This window comes from Podarcis muralis, chromosome 4 (assembly GCF_964188315.1).
Source record: "Podarcis muralis chromosome 4, rPodMur119.hap1.1, whole genome shotgun sequence".
Lineage (NCBI taxonomy): Eukaryota > Metazoa > Chordata > Lepidosauria > Squamata > Lacertidae > Podarcis > Podarcis muralis.
The window spans coordinates 17,157,371-17,183,411 of record NC_135658.1 but is presented as its reverse complement, the minus strand read 5'-3'; the positions used below and the strand labels follow the sequence as shown (position 1 = coordinate 17,183,411).

The 26,041-nt window shown below is 45.7% G+C and overlaps 1 protein-coding gene across 10 annotated transcripts in view; it reads right to left on the bottom strand.

Annotated features, from left to right (window-relative positions):
- Positions 1-26,041, bottom strand: part of FAT3 (FAT atypical cadherin 3) — a 468,770-nt gene that overhangs the window by 114,513 nt on the left and 328,216 nt on the right. For 7 of the 10 annotated variants that reach the window (XM_028726039.2, XM_077926982.1, XM_077926985.1 and 4 more), the window contains exons 5-7: positions 19,492-19,806; positions 14,122-14,332; positions 13,610-13,678 (exon numbers count right to left, since the gene is read on the bottom strand). In XM_028726039.2, the coding sequence (XP_028581872.2) occupies positions 13,610-13,678; positions 14,122-14,332; positions 19,492-19,806 (595 nt within the window). The remainder of the gene's footprint in view (positions 1-13,609; positions 13,679-14,121; positions 14,333-19,491; positions 19,807-26,041) is intronic. The other 3 variants (XM_077926984.1, XM_077926986.1, XM_077926987.1) reach the window with 1 other exon arrangement.

The following is a 26,041-nucleotide window of genomic DNA, read 5'->3' as shown; positions in this document are numbered from 1 at the left end:
GGGGGGGGAGAATAACGAAACAACCCATTCTGCAGACAAAAGATTCAGCAATGCATCCAAGCGAAGCATAATTGATTCCTTAAAAAGGCTTTACAAGGCTATTAACCTACAAAGACTGATGCCCTCGTTAGTACGAACAAGCGCTTCCCCTCCTTCCTTTGATATTAATTTGGGAGCAAGATTCAAGTGTTATTTGTATGTCAATTCTGAGCAACTCACCACCAAGGCTACCTGCACAGTTTTTAAAGTAATCTGACTAATTAACAGCCTACTTGTGCCTCCCACAAAAAACCTACCCATGAGGTATCACCCATCTAAAGAAGCTGCCTTAAGATTATTTGCCCAATAGGACCGCTAATGGCTATTTTGACTGGCCCAACGTGGGGCTCAAACCCACGACCCAGAGACTGAGGGTCTCATGCTCTACCAACTAGGCAATCCCAGTAGCTCTCCAGGGTCTCATCAGAAGTATCTCACATCACCTCAGCTGCAGACTGAATGTGGAACCTTCTTCAAGCCAAACCTGAGGCAGATTCACTGATCTGTGGCCCTTGCTGTCAAGGACACGTATAAGAGCTGGTTCCCAACATCCTGTCACATTCCAGCATGACCAACATACTTAGGTCACAGCAAAGTAAGGGAGGGTCCATGCAGATAGGCTGGGGTCACTAGGAGTGCAAAGCAGGTTTAGCCCCCACACTGATGGGGTGTCCTTGAGTGCAACACTTTACTTTCTCCAAGTAAGTGCATGGCCTTCAAACACCCCGGTGAGGAAAACATAAAATGCTACACTATAAGGTAGTTTAAGGTGCTGGTTTTAACCTTCAAAGCCCTATACGGCCTAGGACCCTCGTACCTACGGGACCGCCTCTCCTGGTATGCCCCACAGAGGAACTTACGGTCTTCAAATAAAAACATCTTGAAGGTCCCAGGCCACAGAGAGGTTAGGCTGGCCTCAACTAGAGCCAGAGCTTTTTCGGTTGCGGCTCCAACCTGGTGGAACGCTCTGTCGCAAGAGACAAGGGCCCTGCAGGACTTGACATCTTTCCGCAGGGCCTGCAAGACAGAGCTGTTCCACCAGGCCTTTGGTCAGGGCGCAGCCTGACTCCCTCCTTTGGCAATCTTTACAAAACTTTAGTTTATGGTTGCCATCAATTTGTATTTTAATTAATTTTTATAATGTTTTTATAATGTTGCATTGTTTTAGTGTTGTTAGCCGCCCTGAGCCCGGCTTCGGCTGGGGAGGGTGGGATATAAATAAAATTTATTATTATTATTATATTATTATTATTATTTATTATTATTATTAATTTCTGTTGTTGTTTCTATTTATTAAATTTGCATACCATCCTTCATCCATAGATTTCAGGGAGGTTCACAACATAGAATTACAATATAAAAAACACAAAATGCACAAGAACAAGAAGAACGAAAACAAAACAATAATCCCCTCTCTCACAACACATTTAAAGGGCATTGGACGTCAATCAGCCAAAGGCCTGATTGAAGAGGAAGGTTTTTACCTGGCGCCTAAAGATGTAGAATGAAGGCACCAGGCAAACCTCCCTAGAGAGAGCATTCCACAAACAGGGAGCCACTGCCCATCCTCGTGTTGCCACCCTTTGGTAGCTTTTGGCTGTACAACCCTTTATAAATTGGCAAACAAATGCATAAATATTTGTGGGAACAGAAACCAGGGGGACCCTTTCAACCACTCAAGCACATCTGGAGCTCGCTAACAGAGGAAGCAGTGATGGCCACCAACCTAGTTGGCTTTAAAAAGAGAATTACACAAATTCATAGCTATCATGGGCTAGGAGAAACAGTGGCTATGGAAGGCTCTCTGTTTTCTTTCTTCCCTAGGTTACTTTTTTAAGGGGAGTGGGGCTTATACTACAAGCAGCGGCAGCAGAAGCTACAGTAACCCTGTTGCTTGAAGCCTGACTTCTGATCTGCATCCTCCAGTACCCTGGAACCAGTGACGGAAAGGGACGTTGAGCAAAAGGAAACTGCATAATTTTTAATTGGGGGGGGGGAGCCTTTTGAGAATTTTCAGCTCAGCTTTAATGCCATCACAATGGCAAGTCTTTCGCTAGTCATAAATACTGGGCCGTAGGGTTCAAATCGTAAGCCTCCCGAGAAGGCACTTAATCCACAATCGGCAGCAAATTATTTATTATTATTAAAAAATCTTTCCTATTTAAATTAATAAGAATTTGGATTTCTTTTCACGTTTTAATACAAGACGCCTGCTGACTCAGTTACGCGTTGAACCTCAGCTAAATTAAACTGGGAAAAGAAAAGAAAAACATTTCTGTGGCTCCTCCTCTCCTCACATTACCCTTTATTAAAAGTACAGATTTGACGTGAATGGGGGGAAAGCCCCCACCCCACATGGTACGAGAGAGAGCCATCAATAACCCGGGACTAACAAAACGGGTCATTATGTTCAGAAACGCAACTAATCAAAAGGAACCGCAGTTGCTTTCTTGTCCCCTGAACCTCCGAATGAAATAAATCCATTGCAATTGCATGTTTCCTGGAGATGGTAGGATTGGGGGGGGGTGTGAGAGAGAGCTGGCCAAAGCTCCCCCCCCCCCATTTTAACTGAAAAAGCAAAACAGATTAAGGGATCATATTTGCCTCATCCTTCAAATGGCCATGCTGCGTCAAATCGCATGCTGAGCACTGGGAAAGGAGGGTGCTCACACCACTTCAGAGGTAGCTCAGTGGCTTTCAGAATGAGCACGCACAGCAGGGAAATTTTCACCCATTGATTAATATCACCCCCCTCCAGCGATTCTATTGAACATTTGTGCACGGGGGGGGGGGGGGATCCAACTTTCTCGCTTTTTAAACCTTCCAGGGTGAGGGAGGGCAGAGAATGAAAGGGTTTCACATTGCAATTTATGCTGATTTTTCGCCGGAATTAATAACACAGAGGGGGTAACTGCATGTTTAACCTAATGATAACCCCCGCCCCAATAAAATAAGGCCGTACTCATTTCTGATGTGACGATCACCTGACTTGCAACAAACCAGGGAATCAAATAATGCCTTAAATTATGAGTTAAGCACCCGACAGCCTCAGGACTCAACTCAACCCCTAGGGGTTTCCCATCAGGTGTTATTATTGGCCCCCCCCAAAAAAAATAATAATGCAGTGCAGTTGCTTTTTCCTGCACCAGCGGATACAATAGCTTTTTAACTCTCTGACCCCTATTGTGAAGGCCTGTGATGCTTTTGTAAGACACACACTCTTATTATAAAATGCACCTCAGGCACGAAAAGGGTTTTAAAATCCACTTTTAACAGAGCCTATCTCACTGTTCCTCCTTCAGCCGTCTCTGCAGATTCAGGTCAATGGAAATGAACAGGAATCCATTTCAGTTTCACTTGGGAAGAAGGGCGTTCAAAATACCTTATTGCCTTCATCTTGCTCTGGGATGGCAGAACCAGTGTTATTGGCCTGGCAGGACTGCCATCAAATTTAGCGGACAAACACAGACTTTAAATAACTTAATACTATACCAATTGCACATACGCACAACTAGTAATAATTTCAGTTTATCTTAAGGGTGAGTTGGATTCCATCTAGCAGCCATCAAATCTGGACCCACAGTGATCAAAAGGGGCCAAGTCAAACTGGGAGAGCCGCCATTTTAACAAGGGGCAGGAATGTAGACTGTGGGCATGTATTTTAATCTGGTTTTTGGCTTACTGATGGTTTTAATTATTTTTGAATGTTTTAAATACTTGTTTTAAACTGGTTTGTTTTTTAAAAAACAAACAAAACAAAACTGAGAATTGTATTGTTTTATTCTTTCTGTATACCACTTGGAAGTTTACAAGCAAGTAGTATATAAATAAAAAAATTTAACTCTACCGAAACCATTAGCTTGAGATCCAGCAGCAGAAACCTGTTAAAAATCCCCAAGAAGATGAACAACTGGGGGAAAAAACTCCTCTTGCACAGCAGGAGCTGCCTTAGGACTTATAATCTAGGCCATAGGAAAGAGACTTTGAAGCTGCACAAAAGACAATTTACCATCCAACATGTTTTTTATGGGGTTTTTTTTTTAGTACTGGAACTTTTCCTCAGAGGTGACTCTTATGCAGTTACTTTAAAGATAAATCAAATCTGTCTTCCACACTAGTTATTTTCAGATTGCTCCTTTCGTTTCCGGCTTCCGCACAAAGCAGAGTAAGATAGTATTCTGAGGTAACAGAAATTTTGGTCTGTCACCGCAACAGATGGCAGAGACCATTTCTGAACAGGTGCTTTACCAAACACAGGGAGATTTATTGATATGGGGGGAGGCGCGTTCAAAAACCTGCAGACTAAACTATCCACCCTATACCTCAGAGGTCTTCCGCCTCATTTTGCTGCATGTATGGCTCAGACCAGAGTTACTTCAATTTGAGATGCACTTTGATCTGAGTCTAGATCTGAGGGAGGGGGACCATTTTCATCCTGGGGGCCACATTCTGTCCTGGGCAACCTTTTGAGGTCCACATACTAGCACTGGTCAGGGCCAAAAGCAAAAAGTACGCAGAGCAATGAATACATGCAACAACTATTTCATGGAGGAATTCAGTTTCTGCCCCCCATGCAAATTGGAGGAGCATGGCCTGCCCCATTACGCCCTGATCTGCCCTCTTCTTCTGGGTCCAAAGGGTCCTGTGTGTGGGTGATTGCGCATCAATTTGACAAAATGGCCGCCACCTGTGTCATTTTTTTATCACTGTACACAGGGCCGGATTTAGGCCCTAAGCTACTGAATGTAATGGGGCCCTTTAGATGTCCAGCTGTCCTTTGTCAACAACAAATTGTTGCTGTTTTTTGTGTGTTGAATATACGCTATATGGTAATTTATGGACCTAATAAGTATATAAAGCCATTTGCACGTGTTGCCATGCAACCAGTCCGTGCAGAATGTAGGCACCCTATATATTGAAATGAGCAAAGCAGTGATATTTTAGGGAGCAGGCTAGCAGGCGGAGCCCATGACTTACATCATAGGAGCCTACACAACACAAAACACTGTTGCTGTATGTAGGTTTTATTTTATTTGTTTTTTATCTTATATTTTGGAAATGTACATCTAGGTTTTTTTCCTTTAATTTTTTTGGGGGACCCCCAAGAAAGTGGGGCCCTAAGCTATAGGTTGTTTAGCTTATATGTAAATCCATAGCCGTCAACGTTTCCCTTTTTTTAAGGGAAATTCCCTTATTCCGAATAGGATTCTTCACAAGAAAAGGGAAAAGTTGACAGCTATGTAAATCTGGCATTGACTCTACAGAAGGCTAGCTTCTATGCATGCACCTCTATCTCCTCCATCTCTCCCCTCTATCCCACATTGCCAGAGTTAAAAAAACAACAACATGTCCCATCTGGCAAAATACTGAAGGAGGGGGTGAAGCTGGGCTGGGGAGTGCTGTGGCCTGGGGATAGTCTTGAGGGAGACAGTCCCATGTACCTCTGAGTCTGAGGTACCCCACATCCAGTCTAGTCCTTATTAAATACACAAAGCAGACGTTCTACCATTGAGCTCCTCAGCCTGCCTGAAGAATGGTACCCACTGCAGCTGTTCCCATGGGTCCTCCTCAGCCCACTGCAAGATATGGCACCGTGAACCCGATGCTAACTTGATTTCATGCCCAAACCCCATCAATTCCCCACGTCCTTCTACGCGTGTCTCAATGACTTATCTCGGCTGTTATGTACACACTTAGCAGCAGTTAACTGCAAGCGACAACGTAATTGTTCCTGACATTTAATTAAAGTTCTGCAGACACCAAGGTATTAAAACATTTCTATTGGATTATATGCCTTTAATTATTTGTTTGAAGCCAACCTTCAAAAATAAAAAAAATAAAAAATGGAAAGGAAAAGGACCTCTATTAATCGGTTATTGTGGAAGGGATCTTTTTGAAGACAAGATCTGCAGATTTCATGAAGAAATTTCTGATGAAATAAGGGTAGCCTTGGGACTGCCAGAGCTTTTTATTTATTTATTTAAATGAATGTTTTACGCTGATAACCGTGAAAGGGGGGGGATTCCAATTTTTCATTTAAGTTGCTTTGCAACCATCTTAATGAGCAATCAGAAAATCACAACGTTATCAGAGCACACTTCTTAAGACAACTTTGCCTATAAAACCTAGGAAGAATTCAAAGGGGGACAATAACGACAGCTGATGCCTTTAAAATGCCCCTTCTTTTGCTCACAAAATATAGATTAGTTTCAACTAAATCCAATATTTGTTTAAACTCTGGAGTTAGCATGTTGAGCTTCCTCCCCTCCCCTGCTAAAATTCCTACATTTTGCTTAACCAATTACTCGATACATCAAATATATTTTGGGGCAAGTCCAATGATTAATTGGGACGCGGGTGGCGCTGTGGGTTAAACTACAGAGCCTAGGACTTGCTGATCAGAAGGTCGGCGGTTCGAATCCCCGCAATGGGGTGAGCTCCCATTGCTCGGTCCCTGCTCCTAGCAGTTCAAAAGCACATCAAAGTGCAAGTAGATAAATAGGCGTGAAGGTAAACGGCGTTTCCGTGCGCTGCTCTGGTTCGCCAGAAGTGGCTTAGTCATGCTGGCCACATGACCCGGAAGCTGTACGCCGGCTCCCTTGGCCAATAAAGCGAGATGAGCGCCACAACCCGAGTTGGTCACGACTGGACCTAATGGTCAGGGGTCCCTTTACCTTTACCTTTTACCAATGATTAATTATGTTCTTGTTGCTTGGTTTCCTTTTGCTCGTTTCAACATATTGTATGTACAGTCAACAATATCTGTTTGCATGTTTTAACATAGGCCTTAATATAATTATCTTGCAATATTTCAAACTGTGTTTTTTAAAATAGCATGCCTAAAATGCAGGTGCATGCAAACATCTTTCTTTAAGACTTCTTCCTTACATCCCTGCTTATGGGTTAGTTTCCTTTGCTAATGAAGGAAACAGCACCTAGAAATATTGCCCACTCCAGATCCCAGTGTACACCAAGACAGTGCTGTGGTACCTGCTATGAGCAATATTCAGCTTTTGGCACGTGCTAGCCACAAATATTATTATTACTACCCCCAGCTGGTTCCTCCCACCATTCCTCTGCATCCAACCAGTCCATGACAGCAATTTCTGGGAGGTGTGAATTAGGCTGGTGTCAGGGAACTGCCATCGGCTCAGGAGGGAGAGAGGAAAAGCCGGATGGATTACAGAGAGCCCCCAAAGATCGTGGAAAGCAGCTTCTCCTCAGCGGGGGAGAGTAACCACGCCTCCAGTGGAGAGGAGCTGCAGGGTTCAGAGGAGGCGAGGCGTTGCCAGGACACCTTGCCTGGGCAGAGCGGGGAGGGGAGAGGTCCACCGTTACCCACACCCTCCTTGCACAGTAAGGTTTCACGCCGAGAGGGGAGGCGCAGACTGGGCGTCAAGACATTACTTTGCTGGGGAAAGTTTAAGCCCCGCCCACTCACGGATTATGCCAGTGAATGAGCCAGCCACGGGAGAGAGGCGCTCTGGTGCACGGGAGAGCCAGTGTGGTGTAGTGGTTAAGAGCGGTAGATTCATAATCTGGGGAACTGGGTTCGCATCTCCGCTCCTCCACATGCAGCTGCTGGGTGACCTTGGGCTAGTCACACTTCTTTGAAGTCTCTCAGCCCCACTCACCTCACAGAGTGTTTGTTGTGGGGGAGGAAGGGAAAGGAGACTGTTAGCCGCTTTGAGACTCCTTCGGGTAGTGATAAAGTGGGATATCAAATCCAAACTCTTCTTTTTCTTCTGGGCAGATAAAGTTTATTTTTGCATCAAAAGAAAGGCTTTCACAGCTGAGCAGGGAGGTAATTGCCTGCTTGCTCTCGAGGAACCCCTTGGAAACCTAACAGCTGGTATAAAATTAGGTTGCATAAAAATCTGGAGTAAATGAAATCCTTTTGCATCATTATTTGTAGGGGATTACTTGTTCTGCAGTGGTCCCCAAACTGTGGCCTGTGGACCACTGAGTTTCATTAAGGTGGTCTGTGGTGCGCCCATGAAGAACACGTACAACCTAAATTCTGTGGAATTTGAATTGTAATACAAAATGCAATATAAGAAATAAAAGAAGAGTTTTAAATGCCAGTAAAAATGATACAGCATCCAGCACAGAACATTGTAACTGCTACAATGGGCAGAAAAATCATCAAGTGGTCTTCCAGAACCCTCAGCAATTTTCAAGTGGTCCGTGGGAAAAGAAATTGGGAACCACTGTTCCACTGGAATGTTACATTCTGCAGAAGCAGTGACTGCCTCATTGAAGAGTTTGTGCTGGGAGGTTAATTTCATTTCAGGATGCAGATCTGCAATAAAGATTAGCCATCCTGTCAGAAAGAAAGAAAAAAAGTTCCTGTGGCATCCCTGCTTCCTGAAATTGGGATGGCAGGTCCAGAATGAAACTGCAAATAAGGCCTGCCAATCGACTTCTTTTATCTGTTTGTTTAATCAATTGCTTTTGTAGTTCAGCATTAATGCTAGGCAATTGGAATTTAAATTAGTGTAAGGTAAAATAAATTAACGTTTGTGCTTGTGTGTGTGTGAACTCATTGATTCCACCTTCTTCTCCTTTTGAGATTTTATTTGCTTCAACTCTGCCTAGACCTCAAAAATAATCCCTCTTCAGATCAGAATACTAGAACAATATGAACTATAAAACTCACAAAAAACTTCAAGATGAAGCAGAAGCTCTGAAAGCAGTGAATGAAGAATTATTGCTGGTTAGGGAAAGGAAAAAGAGCTTTGTCAGAAGCCCACAGATAGAAGCCACAGAGAATACCCATCCTCACATACATTGCTTATTGTGGCTGAGCTCTGCCCTATACTGTATTCCACTCACCCTGAATACTTTTTTAACTACAAGAATTACTATAATCAATTCTGGAACTAGAACCATGCATGTTCTGCCACAGTGGTCGGTTCCTCTGCATCCCCTTCCTTGTGATAATGTGCTTTAATAAAACACTGCAGAAAACCAACCATGGTAGAATCCAACTCTTTTCCTGTGGTGTGCCCATGCTGTCCTGCATCTAGGTAAAACACCACAGAAAAGTAATTTTTATATACACCAGCTTCTACAATAGTCTGCTTTCCACAGGAATTTCGCAATGCAGTGCTTTAGTAAAACACTGCAAGAAAAGAACCTCGGTGCAATTACAGATACAATCTCATCAAAGTAAAAAAAATTTTTTTTTGGAGTGTGTTATCAAAATACATTGGTGCACTTGCAGGCCTATGCAGAGCGGTGTGTGTGTGTGTGTGTGTGTGTGTGTAGCCAGATACACTTGCTCTAGGCCTTGGAGGGCTAAGCTGGCCAGGACGCCGCACCGGGGGCCTCCTGGACTTACCCTCTAATGGCAAGAATGTCCTGTTGCCTCCCAGATGACCAGGGATTCCTGCCTTGGGCCTCAGACAAGCTTTGCAGGGGCCTGTGCACTGACAATGCTAATGGGGGTGATGTGAATGAACAATGGAGGATTCTAACAAAAGCAGGTAATTGAAGCACCCAAAATTCAGGGGGAATTTGGATGCAGCTATGCTGAGTTTTGGGACGCGGGTGGCACTGTGGGTTAAACCACAGAGCCTAGGACTTGCCGATCAGAAGGTTGGCGGTTCAAATCCCCGCGACGGGGTGAGTTCCTATTGCCTGGTCCCTGCTCCTGCCCACCTAGCAGTTCGAAAGCATGTCAAAGTGCAAATAGATAAATAGGTACCTTCTGGCGGGAAGGTAAACAGTGTTTCCGTGCGCTGCTCTGGTTCACCAGAAGCAGCTTAGTCATGCTGGCCACATGACCTGGAAGCTGTACGCCGGCTCCCTCGGCCAATAAAGCGAGATGAGCGCCGCAACCCCAGAGTCGGTCACGACTGGACCTAATGGTCAGGGGTCCCTTTACTTTACCTTTATGCTGAGTTTTGGAGGCACTCTGGAGGAGAAAGGCTTTGGAAGTCCCTGCAGCTTGAAGGATTGCAGGGATTAGCCCGAAAGGACATCCCCACAGTTAAGACTGAGCTTTGGAGGTACTCAGAAGCAGAGAGAAAGAGACCCCAAACCCAGCATGAGGTCAGAGGAGAGTCCTTGCCCATCTTTAACTGTACGCTTACTCCAAATGCACACACAAGGACAAGAGGAATGCTCTCCACTTGTGGATCTCTACCACTGTTGTTTCATTCAGTAGCACCTTAAAGACCAACTAAGTTAGTTCTTGGTATGAGCTTTCGTGTGCATGCACACTTCTTCAGCTCATACCAAGAACTAACTTAGTTGGTCTTTAAGGTGCTACTGGAAGGAATTTTTTTTGTTTTGACTATGGCAGACCAACACGGCTACCCATCTGTAACTGGAACTGTTGTTTCAGTTATTCTAGCAACCTGACCACAGTAGTTTTGCATTCTTTCCATAAACAACATATGATTCTGAAATTCAGTTCACAAAGATGAAATGCAGAGCATGTTAGTAAATCTAGCAGAGGGAAACTGGCAGGCCTGGGATTTGGAAACTGGCTTCTAGCTGTATTTTGCAGACTGCTGATCCAGCTATGCTGCAGCTCAGACTGACAGGCCAGTATTTCAAATACCTGAATGCTATTTTTGCCTTTATTGTTTCGTGCCTGCTTTCTAGCACTCTTCAGTGGCATATGGGATAGAATCCTAGCATCCACTGCTGTTAGTGGAAAATGTAATTGCCTAGTTTAAGTCACAGGTGGGCCAATCATGTGCCCAAGCTGCTCCACCATGGCCTCTTTCAGCCAATCTGCTTTTAGCCCACTTGGTGAGCCATTTGTCTTGAGGGGCGCATCAGGGAGATGCCACACATTTTACTGCACCGCTACAAACCTACATTTCAGAGGCCCTGTAGTTGCATGCCTTCTGCAGAGCAGACTGAGACAGCACCTTGCTGGCCCATTTGATGTCATCAGGCCAACTGAGAATCTGTGCATTTTGCTCTTCCTGCTTCCCACACCTTCCTCCTTTTCTACTGTGCCTATTAAATTACAAACCAGCCTGTCAGGAACCTGTCTATCCCCTCCTTTGTGCAGCACTCTGTAGAATTTAAAAGTGCTAAAAAAATAATAAAAGGGTGATTCATTATTCCAGGAGTGCTGAGCTGCTGTTGATGCAATTACATGACAGCTGCTTTCCTCTCTGTTAATCCTGCCAGGGCTTTTACGTTTGTCCTTTAGGAGAAACTGGCACAGGTGACATCAGGTGTTTGGGTGGCCAGCAAAAGTAATCACAATCCAGGAATAGATAGCCCAGACTAGACAACCCCAAACTCGGCCCTCCAGCTGTTTTGGGACTACAATTCCCATCATCACTGACCACTGGTCCTGTTAGCTAGGGATGATGGGAGTTGTAGTCCCCAGCTGGAGGGCTGAGTTTGGGGATGCCTGGCCCAGACCATCTAGCCCACAGGTGGAGAACATTTTTCCTACAGTAGGTTTTTTTTCTATTCAATATCACGCATCCATCCTCCATCCAGACTTGCAAAAGACATTTTCAGAGTTTAAAGATGCATCCCCCAAAAGGCAAAAATGTTCAGGGCACAAAGCAGAGGTATTGAAGGATGTGGCCCGAGGCAGCAACTTTCTCCAGATGTTCATGTAGAGAGAGGCCTTTATTTATCTAAATTACTTCTGTACCGTTATGCGTTTTCTTTTAAAAAAACGAAAACCCTCTAAGCGGGTTTAGAACTTATCATATCACCTGCTTTTTAAATCTGTGGGCCTTTTTATTATTATTTTTGAGGATGCCAAGGACTGAATCTGGGATTTTCTGCATGCAAAGCATGTACTCCGCCCCTGAGCTAAGGCTGTCTCCCAACACATAAAGGTTACACCGGAATCAGGGAAACAGTTTCTCTCCTCTCCGATTTTCTTTCCCTAACTCAGCTGATGTTGCACCCGCTAGTTATAAATAGGAGAATCACCTGGCCGTGTCTCTGATTCAGCATGCATCCACGAGGAGGCAATTTAGCAATATCAGCTGCAATCTCAAACGCTCTGGAGTGCTTGTTGAGTCCCGCTACAGTCAGCAGGATTTAGAAATATGCAAACCCTTCATATGCAAACAGCATCCTTCATTTGTAACACACCTGCCAATCTAGCACAGAATCAGACTCCTGGCTTCTCCCTTTCTCTGTCTGTCCTCTTCTCTTTACCCCCACTTTTTTTAAAAAACAGTGGTTACACTCAAGTTTTTTAATACAGCCTTATGAACAGCTACTTGCCTGGCCACCTGAGGCAAGGATCAATGGCCTCCAGGCAACCAAACCAAGCTACTTTTACAAAAGGTCTGGTTCAGTCCTCCTCCCCACCTCCTCTCTTTGTGACTGTCCAAATCTGTAATATAAATTACTAACAAAGGCACAGGTGGACAAATTGTGTTGTTGTTGTTTTTTTGGCATTTATGTGTTAAACTGCCTTTCAACCCAATGTCTCCAGGGTGGTTGGTTAATGAGGTATACGAGAGCAGCTACATATCATATAAAACATGCTAAACGTAATTTAAAGCACACTATAGTCACTGGCAGCAAAAAACAGGGGAGGAAGATGATTTGGGCCACCCAAAAGCCCTCCAGAAGAGGGCCACATCTATCTAGCATCAATTAAGGATGGGGAAAGAAAAGCTTTCTAGGAAGGCAATTGAGCTGTTTGGAACCATCAAGAAGGAAGCCCTGTTCGCAGAAGAAGCAAGTTGTCCAAAGGAAATCTCAACACATATATAGGGAGCAGGCAGTCCTAAAGATGTCAAGGGGCCCAGACCATTTAGGGAATTAAAGGTAAAAAAAGAAAAAGAAATTGGCACTTCAAATTGTTGCGATATTGGTAAAATATTTCCCACAATGCTTATTCCAGGCCACATCCCGGGAGCTATTTTTGAACAAGCTGAAGTTCCTGGGCACTTTTCAAAGGCAGTGTGACAGGCTTTCCTGGTCTGTATCAGGGTATTGCCATTGTTTGTTTTTGTTCTGGAGCATTCCCTGTGAAAACTCGCTCTTTACCGATGAATCAGAGCGAATGGCAACCTGCAGAAAACCCAAACTGCTGTTTGTTCCGATTCAGCGTTAAAGAGCAGGTCTTCCTGGGGAAAGCAGTGGGGAGGAAAATAATAATAAAAAGCGCTCAGACACAGAATGGGAAGGTGTTACTCTGTGCCTAGAAAGTGAGGGGCAAAAGTTAAGTGTGGATAAGTCCAAAGTCTAATCTGTCAAGTGGTCTTGTACAAACATTTCCAGGTAGAAACATGTGCAGGCTGGTAACTTCTATGGAGTTATTTGCAAGGTCATTCCAAATTATTTAAAAGCTTGGGGTGATTGCGAGCGACAAAACTCTTCATGATCGTCAAGATATACTGTAGTTAGAATGACAATAGGAATGGCTTACTAATGGCTTGCACAATTTCCATTTGTCGTCTCCGTCTCCGAGGTAGCTAGTAAAGATTTAAGTGCAGTTGGCTTCAGACTGCTCTCTTTTACGGGTTTTTTTCTTTTAAACACAACACCATCCCCCCAAAAGGTAAATAAATAAGGCAGTTTAGAAAGTGTACTGTAGCAAATGTGTTTGCACTGAAGGTACCTTCTGTTGAACAGTTCTGCCCACAAGCTGTCTGTAGGATATAGAACATCTCTCGAGCATGCTTGCCACCTTGAAGCACAGCAGTCGGAAGCAGAAAAAAAAGAAAGAACCGAGATAACAGAATGCAAGAGGGAAAAATAAAAGCGTGAAGAGAAAAGAGAGAGAGAGAAATGAGGGACAGCCGATCTAAGTTACCATCAAAATACATTTAGAAATGGGATTAGCAAACTATGGCCAGAGAATTTAAATGACAGACAACATTAGGATTGCAAGTCAATCACATATTATGGAAGAGAAAAAGGAACAATCCAGCCATAAAAGCTTAGCTAAGGCATCATAACCAAAGCATGACAAAGTAGTATATTAAGTTAGCCATTTTCAAGTACAGCACCACAAATGCAGTCTTAATTCCGGGGAGCTAATCCCTTGTTAGTTTCCTCCTTATCAAAATCCACACCGCACTTATTTCCTCCTGCTTGGAAGATGCCCATTGGCACCATGCCCACGCTTACCGACAATGTCAAACCACAGCGGGATGTTGGCAGGTTGCACCGAGACCACGCCAACGATCTCCGTCACTCGGTCGCTTTCCATGACGGTGAAGTTGTAGAAGGGCTCGTCGAATGTCAGCGGGATGGGGGAAGGCGACGGTTTCTTAATCCACTCAATGTGGAGGCGAGCGGTCGAAGATTTCTGCGGCCGCCCATTGTCAACGGCTTTTATCTGTTGCACATGGAGAGAGGGAAAGAATGCAGGTAACAATCTGGCAGACTCCTTTCTGAATAGAATTTATGCGTATTTCTCTCTCTCTCTGAAACAGTCCACAACTTTCAGTTTTCCGGATGTGAGTCATTGCTGAAAGATGATTTGCCTGTGCCCATTGCCAAATTCAATCATAAGGTTTGTGTTTTGGTGGTTTGTAATATATATACCGTATTTTTCGCTCTATAAGACACACCAGACCACAAGACACACCTAGTTTTTGGAGGAGGAAAACAAGAAAAAATATATTCTGAATCTCAGAAGCCAGAACAGCAAGAGGGATCGCTGTGCAGTGAAAGCACCAATCCCTCTTGCTGTTCTGGCTTCTGGGATAGCTGCACAACCTGCATTCGCTCCATAAGACGCACACACATTTCCCCTTACTTTTTATGAGGGAAAAAGTGAGTCTTATAGAGCAAAAGATACGGGGTGTGTGTGTGTGTGTGTGTGTGTGTGTGTGTGTATAGTTGGAAGGGACCACAAGGGTCATCTAGCCCAACCCCCTGCAATGCAGGAATCTTTTGCCCAACGCGGGGCATGAACTCACAACCCGAGATTAAGAGTCTCGTGCTCTACCGACTGAGCTACCCTTTGGTTAAAGCAGGGGGTAGAGAACCTGTTTTCAGCCCAAGGGCCACATTCACTTATGTGCAGCCTTTAAGGGGCCACATGCTAGTGGTGGGTGGGGCCAAAGGCAAATGTGGGCGGAGCAACAACAGGAAAGAGCTGTATGCAGATATACTGCCCCAAATACTGTCACTTTACTCCCATGATTTTCTGGGTTAAAGGGGGTGCAAACAGATTTTTCTCTGGACCCAAATAACGCAGAAATGAGCGGCAAACATGCACTATACCGCATGATTGCATTTTGAGTGGGGGTTACGTTCTGGGGTTACTTGTTATATGCAAAAACACGCACAGTCAAACCACCCTCTTGGAACTGCCCCCACATGACCATCCTTTCCAAAGCTGTGCACCGAGTCGTCCTTGCCCCCCAAGCAAGGCTCTGGGGTGCTCTTGCAAGATCTGGTGGTGCTGTCCAAGTTCCTGTGAGGTCTTGAGAGAGCATCCAACCTCTGTGTGCAAGGCAGAGAGCTTAAAAGCTGAAGGCAGCCCTGTTCGGGGAAGCTTTTCATGTTTAATGTTTTTAATGTTTGATGTCGTATTGCGTTTTAATTAGTTGGAAGCCGCCCAGAGTGGCTGGGGTAACCCAGTCAGATGGGTGGCATATAAATATATTATTATTAATATTTCCATGCTGATAAAACCCTGTGCAAAAATAACTTTTAATCTCCTTCCTTCCGTGTGTTTAACTTGTGTGATTTCAACCAAACAGCCTTCAAACATGCAAGGTTGAAATTAAATGTGAGTAAGATGAGATTGTACTGTATTCCATTCATTTTCCGGAAGTAGCTTTTGTGTGATGTGAAAGCTCTGATATACTGTAATGCTGAAATGTCAGGGGAATAGACTAAACTGTTGTGTGAATGCAGCCTAAGCTTCTATCCCATGCCAAAGAGGAACATTGCATATGGATCTGTAGCTGGGCTGATTGTTTAAGTGTGGTGCCAGAAGTACCATAACTCAGCTCCTGTCTTGGAAAGTGGCTACGAAAACCCATCCTGCTTATTTTCATTCTAATGAAGATCCATCCCGTACTCTTGGTGGTGGAAATTCCAGGTAAATTGCTCCTCTTGGGTGAAGATGCCACAGGACGAATTCACAGGTTTAGAACTAGGGCAGGACTGGAGAACCTGGGACCTCTCAGGTATTGCTGGACTACAACTCTCATCAGCCCTTGCCTGAATGGAGATGCTCACAGGCCAGGCATGGCCAAACTTGGCCCTCCAGCTGTTTTGGGACTACAACTCCCATCATCCCTAGCTAACAGGACCAGTGGTCAGAGATGATGGGAATTGTAGTCCCAAAACAGCTGAAGGACCAAGCTTGGCCATGCCTGCCATAGGCAGAGGAAGCTGGAGACTGTGGTGTGGTGTAGTGGTTAAGAGTGGTGGACTCATATTCTGGTGAACCGGGTTCGCGTCTCCGCTCCTCCACATGCAGCTGCTGGGTGACCTTGGGCTAGTCACACTTCTCTGAAGTCTCTCAGCCTCACTCACCTCACAGAGTGTTTGTTGTGGGGGAGGAAGGGAAAGGAGATTGTCAGCCGCTTTGAGACTCCTTCGGGTAGTGATAAAGCGGGATATCAAATCCAGACTCCTCCTCCTCCTCCTGTAGTCCAACAACAGCTGGAGGGACAGAGGTCCCCCCCCCCCCAATGTGGTACATGGACAAATGGAGCAACATCAATTATACCTAGACCACAAGAGGGGAAAAGCTTTGGTCTGGGCATGGGAAAACACAGCTTCCTATGTTCCTCAGTATAGATCAGAAATAGGGAACTTTAAGCCTGGGGGCCGAATGTGGTCCTGCAGCCTTCTCTATCTTGCCCTCCAGACTTTTCTCAGGCTACATGTTCAATTGCTCTGCTTTGCAACCTCCTAGAGTGTGTCTGTCTGGGGTGGGGGGTGCGGACTGTGTCCTTGAACTGCAGCACTGCCTCTTCCTTGCCCAGATGGGGAGGTGATACGAGGTCCATGAAGAAACATCTGACTTTCCCGTAAGTTGGAAGGCAGCCTGCCGTGAGTCACAGCTGTTGCTTCGCTCACTTTTGCCAGCGGCCACAACCCCTGGCAGCTCGCCGAGCGAAGGATCTTGCTCTCTTATTAAGTTTGTGTACGTAGGTTTTCCACATTCCAGGTAATGGGGCTGCATTTCGAAATCTGCTCACGCTTGGGCAAATCTCTAAATTAGTGCTCTATACGACTCGTGGCAGAGCTTAGGGCACCAGGCTCACATTTTATGGCTATGTCAAACCGCAGTGGGGTGGGAGAGGTTTGCAGGGAGGCCAGTCCAGCAATTTCCACCACCCTGTGGCTTCCCATGAATTTTTGCCTTCTCGCCTTCGTAGGTATTGCTGTCTCTAACAAGGGCTGCTATCCAAAGCAGTTGGGTCTGCATAAAAAGGGAGAGGGGGGGCTTCAGAGCTGCAGCTGAGCCACTCCGAGGGGCAAATCCCCACCAGCAGCCAAACCAGGGGGCTGAAGGGGGACAGCTAGATTCGGCACTCTGTGTTGAGAGTCAGTTGCCGTTCATCAAACCGGATCCCAAAGAGAGAAATCTCCTTTTCTGCTTCACAGTGTGAGTCGTGAAAAGCACCTGCTTACAGTGTTGTTTACTCTCACTTGGAAATCGCTGATAAGGCTTTTAAAAAAGATGGGGTGAGTGGGTGGGGGGGTTGGAGAGGCTATCGATCTGCATGGCAGACCACCAAACACCTGTGCCCACTCAATACTTCACTGTTTACCATTTGCTTAGGTTCCTCCTCGGTCTATTTCCAATCCATGTAAAATTGTTCCAGCGAAAAACACTCCAATTAAACGTTCTGTGTTAAGGCGAGTCTGCCAAGTGCTTTTTATATTCATTAAAGTCTCGAAATTCTTACATATATTTTTTTTGGGGGGAAACAATCTATTTGAATGCTCAGTTTGATTGAGGACACCTGAATTCGACTTAGTGAGATGCTTCTGGCAAAGTATGTTGTTGCCAATGAAAGCTGTTGTTGAAATACTCTTGCCAGTTTGTAAAGTGGCGCAGGACTTAGGAGTCGCCCACACTTCTGCTCGTCCCTAGAAAACGTGGCTATCAGTGGTCTTCTGCTTGACCTACACTTTCTAAGCATGGGTCCAAGCAGTTTCCCCCTTGCCCCACTCCTATGCCAGGGAAAACTTGCTCTTAAATCAGAGCAAATGTCAATCTGAAGAAAACCCAAATGGCTGCTTGCTCCCATTGGGCACTAAAGAGCAGTTTCCCCCTACAGAAAGCAGAGGAACAGAAGAAAGTATGGATAAGCCTTTAGTCACAGGAAAATAAACTACATGGAGATACCTTTGAAGGCGAGTTGGAAACCTCAGCTAATCCAGAATGTGGCAGCTAGACTGGTGAATGGGAGTGGCCACTGGGACCACATAACACCGGTCTTGAAAGACCTACATTGGCTCCCAGTACGTTTACTAGCACAATTCAAAGTGTTGGCCTTTAAAGCCATAAATGGCATTGACCCCGTATACCTAAAGGAGTGTCTCCACCCCCAACGTCCAGCCTGGACACTGAGGTCCAGCTCCAAGGGTTCCCTCACTGCGAGAAGTGAAGTTACAGGGAACCAGGACAAAGACCTTCTTGGTAGTGGCACCCACCCTGTGGAACGCCCTCCCATCAGATGTCAAGGAGATAAAGAACTACGCATTTTTTAAGAAGACATCTGAAAGTTTCTCCCACTACCTGCTACCTCATCCTCCAAACTGGAGAGGTTAGGGGCTGAATCCAGGGCCTTCAAAGTGCAAAGCATTTGCTCTACCTGTGATTTGCAGAGGCTCAGAGGTTAGTGGCTCTGGAGGTGCCAATTCAAGGAGCCCAACAGACCTCGCTTTGATGTTTAAGCCTGGATCCAACCCTTCTGATGGCATTGGTCCAACTGCTGCTTCATGCTAATCTGGGTCAGGGTTACAGTCTGGTTTACTGCTCAGGGTCAGATATTATGGCCCCATTGAACGGGGTGTTGTTGCCAAGAGGTCCGTGCAGCCCCTCACCCTTTTACCCAAGATTCAAGAGCTACTACCCTTTCTCTCCCCTGTAACACACCCACACCCGCATACACACACCCACACCATGGACGCCTTAAGGCTTAGCCAATGTCCATGTGTGACATTTGTAGCAAGGAATGGCCTGTTCTTCAGCTCTCCTCATCTTCTTTTCAAAAGAAGAGATATTTTGGGTTTGTTCACTTTCTCCTCCCCCCCACCCCAGAAGCTGGGAGGGGAATTGGCAATAGTTGGCGCACTTCACCCATTTCCTTCCCCCCACAACCCGCATTGTGTGCTTGGGGAAAGCCCCCTGGCATTCAGCAGGAAATCCCAAGGAAACCCAAAATGGTTTTTGTGGTGAACAAGGTGCAGAGTCCTCATAACATCAAGTCTGCTGCATAAAACAACACTGAAGGGAAGCCTTCCTATAAAACTTGGAAGTGGTGCACTTGCTCATTTCAACCATGGATGGCTTACCGTTAAGATATCGTAGCTCCCGGCTGTGAACTGCTTTCTTGAGGAGACCATTCCAGTCTTCGGGTCAATGAAAAACTTCCCGTCGTCATTCCCATCCACGATGCTGTAGGAAATCTCCGCATTGGGGCCTTCATCCTTGTCGAAGGCAAAGGCTCTGTAGATCGGCTCGCCTCTCTTCTTCCGGTCCCTCTCCGGCAACTTGATCTGGTAGACTTTCTCTGGGAACTGGGGCTTGTTGTCGTTCTCATCAAGGACTTGGACCACCAGCCAGACTGTAGACTGCTTGGGAGAGGCGCCTCCATCCGTGACCGTAACCTGAGGGAAGAAAACGGTAACAGCAAAAGGCAAAATGTCCACAGGCATTGTGAAAACTGTTGTGGGAATACAATGAACCTGAATGTTGGACAATTTGGGGACAGATAAAAGAAACCACTTCTTCACGCGAGCTGAGGCAGTGGTGGCCGCCATCTTGGATGGTTTTAAAAGAGGACTGGACAAATTCATGGAAGAAGAGGCTATCAGCGGCTACTAGCCATGATAGCTAAATTCTACACCCACGGTCAGAGGCATCATGCCTCACAATATCAGTTGCTGGGAATCACAGGCAGGCAGAGTTCTGTTGCTTTTAAGTTTGTGTGCTTACCACAAGTATTTGGCTGGACACTCTGAAAACAGGATGCTAGACTAGATGAGCCATTGGCCTGACCCAGCAAGCTTGGCACTGTGGTCTAAATGAGCCCTACCTGGAGATACTGAGGATTGAGCCCATTGCCTTCTACATGCAGAGCTGGGGACATGGGTGGCGCTGTGGTCTAAACCATGGAGCCTCTTGGGCTCACTGATCAGAAGGTTGGCGGTTCAAATCCCTGTGGTGGAGTGAGTTCCCGCTGCTCTGTTCCAGCTCCTGCCAACCTAGCAGTTCGAAAGCATGCCAGTGCAAGTAGATAAATAGGTATTGCTATGGTGGGAAGGTAAACAATGTTTCCGTGTGCTCTGGTTTCTGTCACGGTGTCCTGTTGCGCCAGAAGCGATTTAGTCATGCTGGCCACATGACCCAGAAAGCTGTCTGTGGAGAAACACTGGCTACCTCAGACTGAAAAGCGAAACGAGCGCCACAACCCCATAGTCACCTTTAACTGGACTTAACCATCAAGGGGTCCTTTACTTTTAACTTTTACTTATGTTCTCAACATGGGATTCTGTGTAGTTTTGGTAAACCCATGTTGAATTTGATGGGGCTTCTTCCCACATAAGTGTACAGTGGTACCTTGCAAGACGAATGCCTCGCAAGACGGAAAACTCGCAAGACGAAAGGGTTTTTTGTTTTTTTTATCTGCTTCGCAAGACGGTTTTCCCTATGGGCTTGCTTCACAAGACGGAAACGTCTTGCAAGTTTGTTTCCTTTTTCTTAACACCGTTAATACAGTTGCGACTTGACTTCAAGGAGCAACTCGTAGCACGCGGTGTGGTAGCCTTTTTTGAGGTTTTGGAAGACTTTGGTGATTTTTGAAGCTTTTCCAAAACTTCCAACACCGTGCTTCGCAAGACAAAAAAAATCGCAAGATGACAAAACTCGCGGAACGAATTAATTTCGTCTTGCGAGGCACCACTGTAGTTCTGACTACAGTCCTAATCCGCTTTCTACTGTGGATTTTAAAAACTGGTGGAATACATCATTCATTATTGTCCCTTTTCACACGGAAATAAGAGATCTGATTTTTTACTCTGTTGTCAAATACAAAATCATATTTACCACAACAATTTAAAACATTAATTAACTTGAGAGTTATATTTCAGCAGATGCTCACGCCCAACAGTTTCCTGTACAAAATTTATCAAACAAAATGTTGCATCACACAAAGGACTTTTATATGTGGAATGAAGAGTGCTTGTAAAATGTTTTATATGCCCACAGGAATTCATACAATCCTACAAGGATGCAAAAGAGCAAAATACCAACACGGTAAAAGAAAAAACACACACCACAAAACTGTCCTTCCCCGATGGCTGAGCGGGGGAAACAAAATAGGATTAAGTCTATATTGAACTGTAAAATCAAGGCAGGAAGGCTGCCTGCCTGGCAGAAAGGGCAACTGAAATCAATGAGATTTACTTCTGAGTATACATGGCTAGGATTGCAGCCATAGATGGCTTTGTGGTAGGCCATGACTCAAATCTTTAAATTTTGTAAAGACTAACATGGCTATTCCACTGGAAATCCATTAACTTTGAAAAGGGAACACATAGGGAAGGTAACTTGATTTGGAAATGTCTGCTGATGGCTGAGATATGCCTGTTTACAATGTGCTAACATCTACATGGAAAAATTATGTAAATTTTGGGCCAGCGTGAGGATTGGAAATGCATTATCTACAATATTTTGAACTACTCAAATGCTCAAAAATGCATCAGAATGTATCTTTTGAGACAAAATATATTGGGTTGTTGTTTTTTTTGAGAGAGAAAATAGGTTTAAAATGAGTATTTAAATGGGGTGGGGGGAAGGATGCAGATTAAAGGCCTTTTGTTTGGACTGGCCTTTGCCACTCAGGGTTAAGTCAGAAAAAAACCTTGAGGCCATTTCAGTGAATTTGAGCAAATGTTATTTTATTCTGCAGAGACAGAGGGTGGTTTTTTCCCCTTCTTCATTCCCTCCCCTGAACTTCTTGGATCTGACGCGCTATATAAATCAAAATTACAAAACATATAAAAATTGTCAGATTCAACCCCCGCCCCCCTTGGTGATTATTCAGAACCACCAGTTTGCACTTTTAAATATAAAAAGATGAGGTAGGTAGGTAGGGGTGTGTGTGTGTGTGTTGGGGGGGGGGGCAGAGGGAAAGCCAGCTAAATAAACTAACACAGCAGTTACCCAGCAAAGCAATCAGTGTGAAATGGGAGGTCAGAACAACCAGACTGAGCAAAATACAAGATCTTGGCTCGAAACCATCAAATGCTGCCACTGTGGGAATTGGGTACGTTAGCAGCTTTTTACAAAAGCAGAACCCACGCTATGTTCATGCAAGCAAAAATCCATTTCTGCCTCACTACTGTCATGCTATAAAAGTTATTGCTGAAATGGGGGAGGAGAGCGCTGAAACATATATGGATTTCGTTTCTTTTTTCTAAAGTGGCACACATTACTTTTATCTCCTGGCAGCTCTCTGATCTTGCATTATCTATTTCTATGATCTCCCCCACAGTTCAATTATCAGTCATTCCACTTTAGTCTGAAGTCCGGTTGTTAATTTAACTCCTTCTGCTCCCCCTCAGGGTTCGTTCAAATTATTTGCTCAATGAACTGTACTCTAAACCACAATATCTCTCTCCCTCCCTTTCTCCATGCAAATGACGATGCTTCACATCAGAGAAGCTGAAGGAGGCAGAGGCTGAAATGTTTTGCAATGATAATAATAATACAGTGGTACCCCGCAAGACGAACGCCTCGTAAGACGGAAAACCCGCTAGACGAAAGGGTTTTCCGTTTTGGAGGCGCTTCGCAAAACGAATTTCCCTATGGGCTTGCTTCGCAAGACAAAAGCCCATAGGGAAATCTCCCGGACAGCATTGCTCCGAAGCCGGGCGGGGGGCGGGAACGGCGCCTCTTGTCGCGCGGCTTTGGAGCGGGAACTCCTCCTCCCGCCGCGCGGCTTTGGAGCATCGCTCCGAAGCCGGGCGGGAAGGGCGCCTCCCGCCACGCGGCTTTGGAGCATCGCTCCGAAGCCGGGCGGGGGGGCGGGAACAGCGCCTCTCACCGCGCGGCTTTGGAACGATGCTCCGAAGCCGGGCGGCAGGCGGGGACACCTTCTCCCACCGCCCGAGACTTGGGGTGGGAGGAGGGTTTTCCTTCCCACCGCCAACATTCAGAATGCTGTTCTGAATGTTGGCGGTGGGGAGGAAAAACCCTCCTCCCACGCAAGCCCCGGGAACAGAGGGAAAGCGCTGCGCGCCTTCCCCTCTGTTCCCGTACCTGTCCTGAAGGCTTGCGGTGGGGAGAAAAGCCCTTCTCCGATCCGCCAGCCTGGCAAGCGGTTTCCCTAGGAACACATTAATGGATTTTCAATGCATTCCTATGGGAAACCGTGCTTCGCAAGACGAAAAACTCGCAAGAAGACAAAACTTGCGGAACGAATTAATTTCGTCTTGCGAGGCACCACTGTAATAATAATAATAATTGTACCCCGCCCATCAGATTGGGTTACGCCAGCCACTCTGGGCGGCTTCCAATTTATATACAGTGGTACCTTTGATTACAAACGCTTCCGGTTATGAACGCTTCAGGTTACAAGCTCCGCTAACCTGGAAGTAGCTGCTCCCGGTTGCGAACTTTGCTCCAGGATGCGAACAGAAATCGCATGCCGGAGGCCCCATGAGTGAAAGCTCACCTCAGGATAAGAACGGTTCTAGCTTAAGAATGGACCTCCGGAACGAATTAAGTTTGTAACCAGAAGTACCACTGTAAAAGCATAATAAAACATTACACATTAAATGGCTTCCCTATACAGGCCTGCCTTCAGATGTCTTCTGAAGGTTATATTGTTGCTCATCTCCTTGACATCTGACCGGAGGGTGTTCCATAGGTTGGGTGCTACTGCCGAGAAGGCCCTCTGCCTGGTTCCCTGTAACCTCACTTCTCACAGTGAAGGAATCGCCAGAAGGCCATCGGAGGTGGATCACAGTGTCTGAGCTCAACGATGTAAGCATTCGATATCTTACAGAAAACCCCTGCCTCATTTCCCCACAGGGGCTACCACATTAAGAAGAGCTGCCAGATATGCCCCACTGTTCTTCAAAGTCCTACTGGTGAGAGGAGAAGTTTAAACCTTTAGTGATGAACTGCAAACTACTGGGATCCACAGCAACAATATGATCTAACGCTTTGCAACTTCGATGTCTCACTACATCGTTTTCTTATGACACATGTACCTCTCAGCAGGAAAAATGTGTGGTGGGGCAGCAGTGCTCACCTGACCTCCTGAAAGCAGAGTCATTTTCTGCACACTGCGAAGGAGAGAGGTGAGGCGGCAGGGAGGTTCGTAGTTCAAACACATCAGGAGGAGCACCGGATTGGTTCGGCCTGTGTATTTGCAGGGCACTGACCTGCCTATTGCCCTGCCCCTCTCCATCCTAGTAAGCACCAGCAGCTTTGCTGTCAGTAGGTTAGGTGACTTCCCCTTCCCTACGCCGTTTCCTCCTGGTAAAGATAAAGGTAAAGGGACCCCTGACCATTAGGTCCAGTCATGACTGACTCTGGGGTTGCAGTGCTCATCTCGCTTTACTGGCCGAGGGAGCCGGCGTACAGCTTCCGGGTCATGTGGCCAGCATGACTAAGCCGCTTCTGGCGAACCAGAGCAGCATACGGAAACACCGTTTACCTTCCCACCGGAGCGGTACCTATTTATCTACTTGCACTTTGATGTGCTTTCGAACTGCTAGGTGGGCAGGAGCAGGGACCGAGCAACAGGAGCTCACCCCGTTGCAGGGATTCGAACCGCCGACCTTCCGATCGGCAAGCCCTAGGCTCTGTGGTTTAACCCACAGCGCCACCTGCATCCCTCCATGTAAATGAATTTTGCAAGAATGCATTCTTAAGATTCCCAGTAAAAATACAAGGCTCCTTTCCTAATTTAGGAAGAAATGTGTTTAAATTTTCCTTCTACATGAAGCAGCACAGCATGCCTTTGTTCTTCTGGTTACCTGAAAAGTGTTATCAAGAGTACGCAGCCATAGAAATCGATCTGAACAAATGAAGAAGCATCTATGCATGGGCTAGATCTCACTAAACTGGCAAACATGTCTCTGGACTACATCAGACTGCAGGTGGCCTTCACACGATTTGAATGGTCCTCCACAGAAACAAATGCATACTGTATACCAGGGGGAAGGGTTTTAGCCAAGGCAGGGACATAAGGCAATATCTTTTATTTGGATCAATTTATGCTGGTGTAGGAACACGCATACATAATCGCAACGTTTGTCAATTAATCAACAGACCAAGGAATGTTATGCTTTTTAGTGTACATGGGAAATTTTAACACATTTCTTTTTAAGTACTTGGAATCTGACAGCTCATTAATTGCAAAACTGCTTTGCATAGCTGCAGGGGACACAGAGAGGTGTGTGTGTGTCATACAAGTTTTAGAAAACACACATTTTGATGCGCAGTGCAGTTCAAAAGCATCCCCCTCAACCCCCCCCCTTTTGAATTGGGTGTCAATTTCTTCCACTTCTCCTCCATATCTATCTCAGGGTCAGATTAGGTATGAATGTAAGGGAGCCTTTTAAGGGTGTTCTTAAGATTTGCCACATTTTATTTTGAAAAGCAGCTGCGGAGGCTCTCAACCTGTACTCCATTACGGGGTGGGGGTGGGGGTTACCCCATTCCCCCCCATGCTGTTTTCCAGCAAAAAAAGAAGTCTCGAAGCTTTGTAATAAATACCGTATTTTTTGCTCTATAACACGCACCCGACCATAACACGCACGTAGTTTTTAGAGGAGGAAAATCCGTAGGCATGCCACCCGTAGGCATTCCCTCCATAACACGCACAGA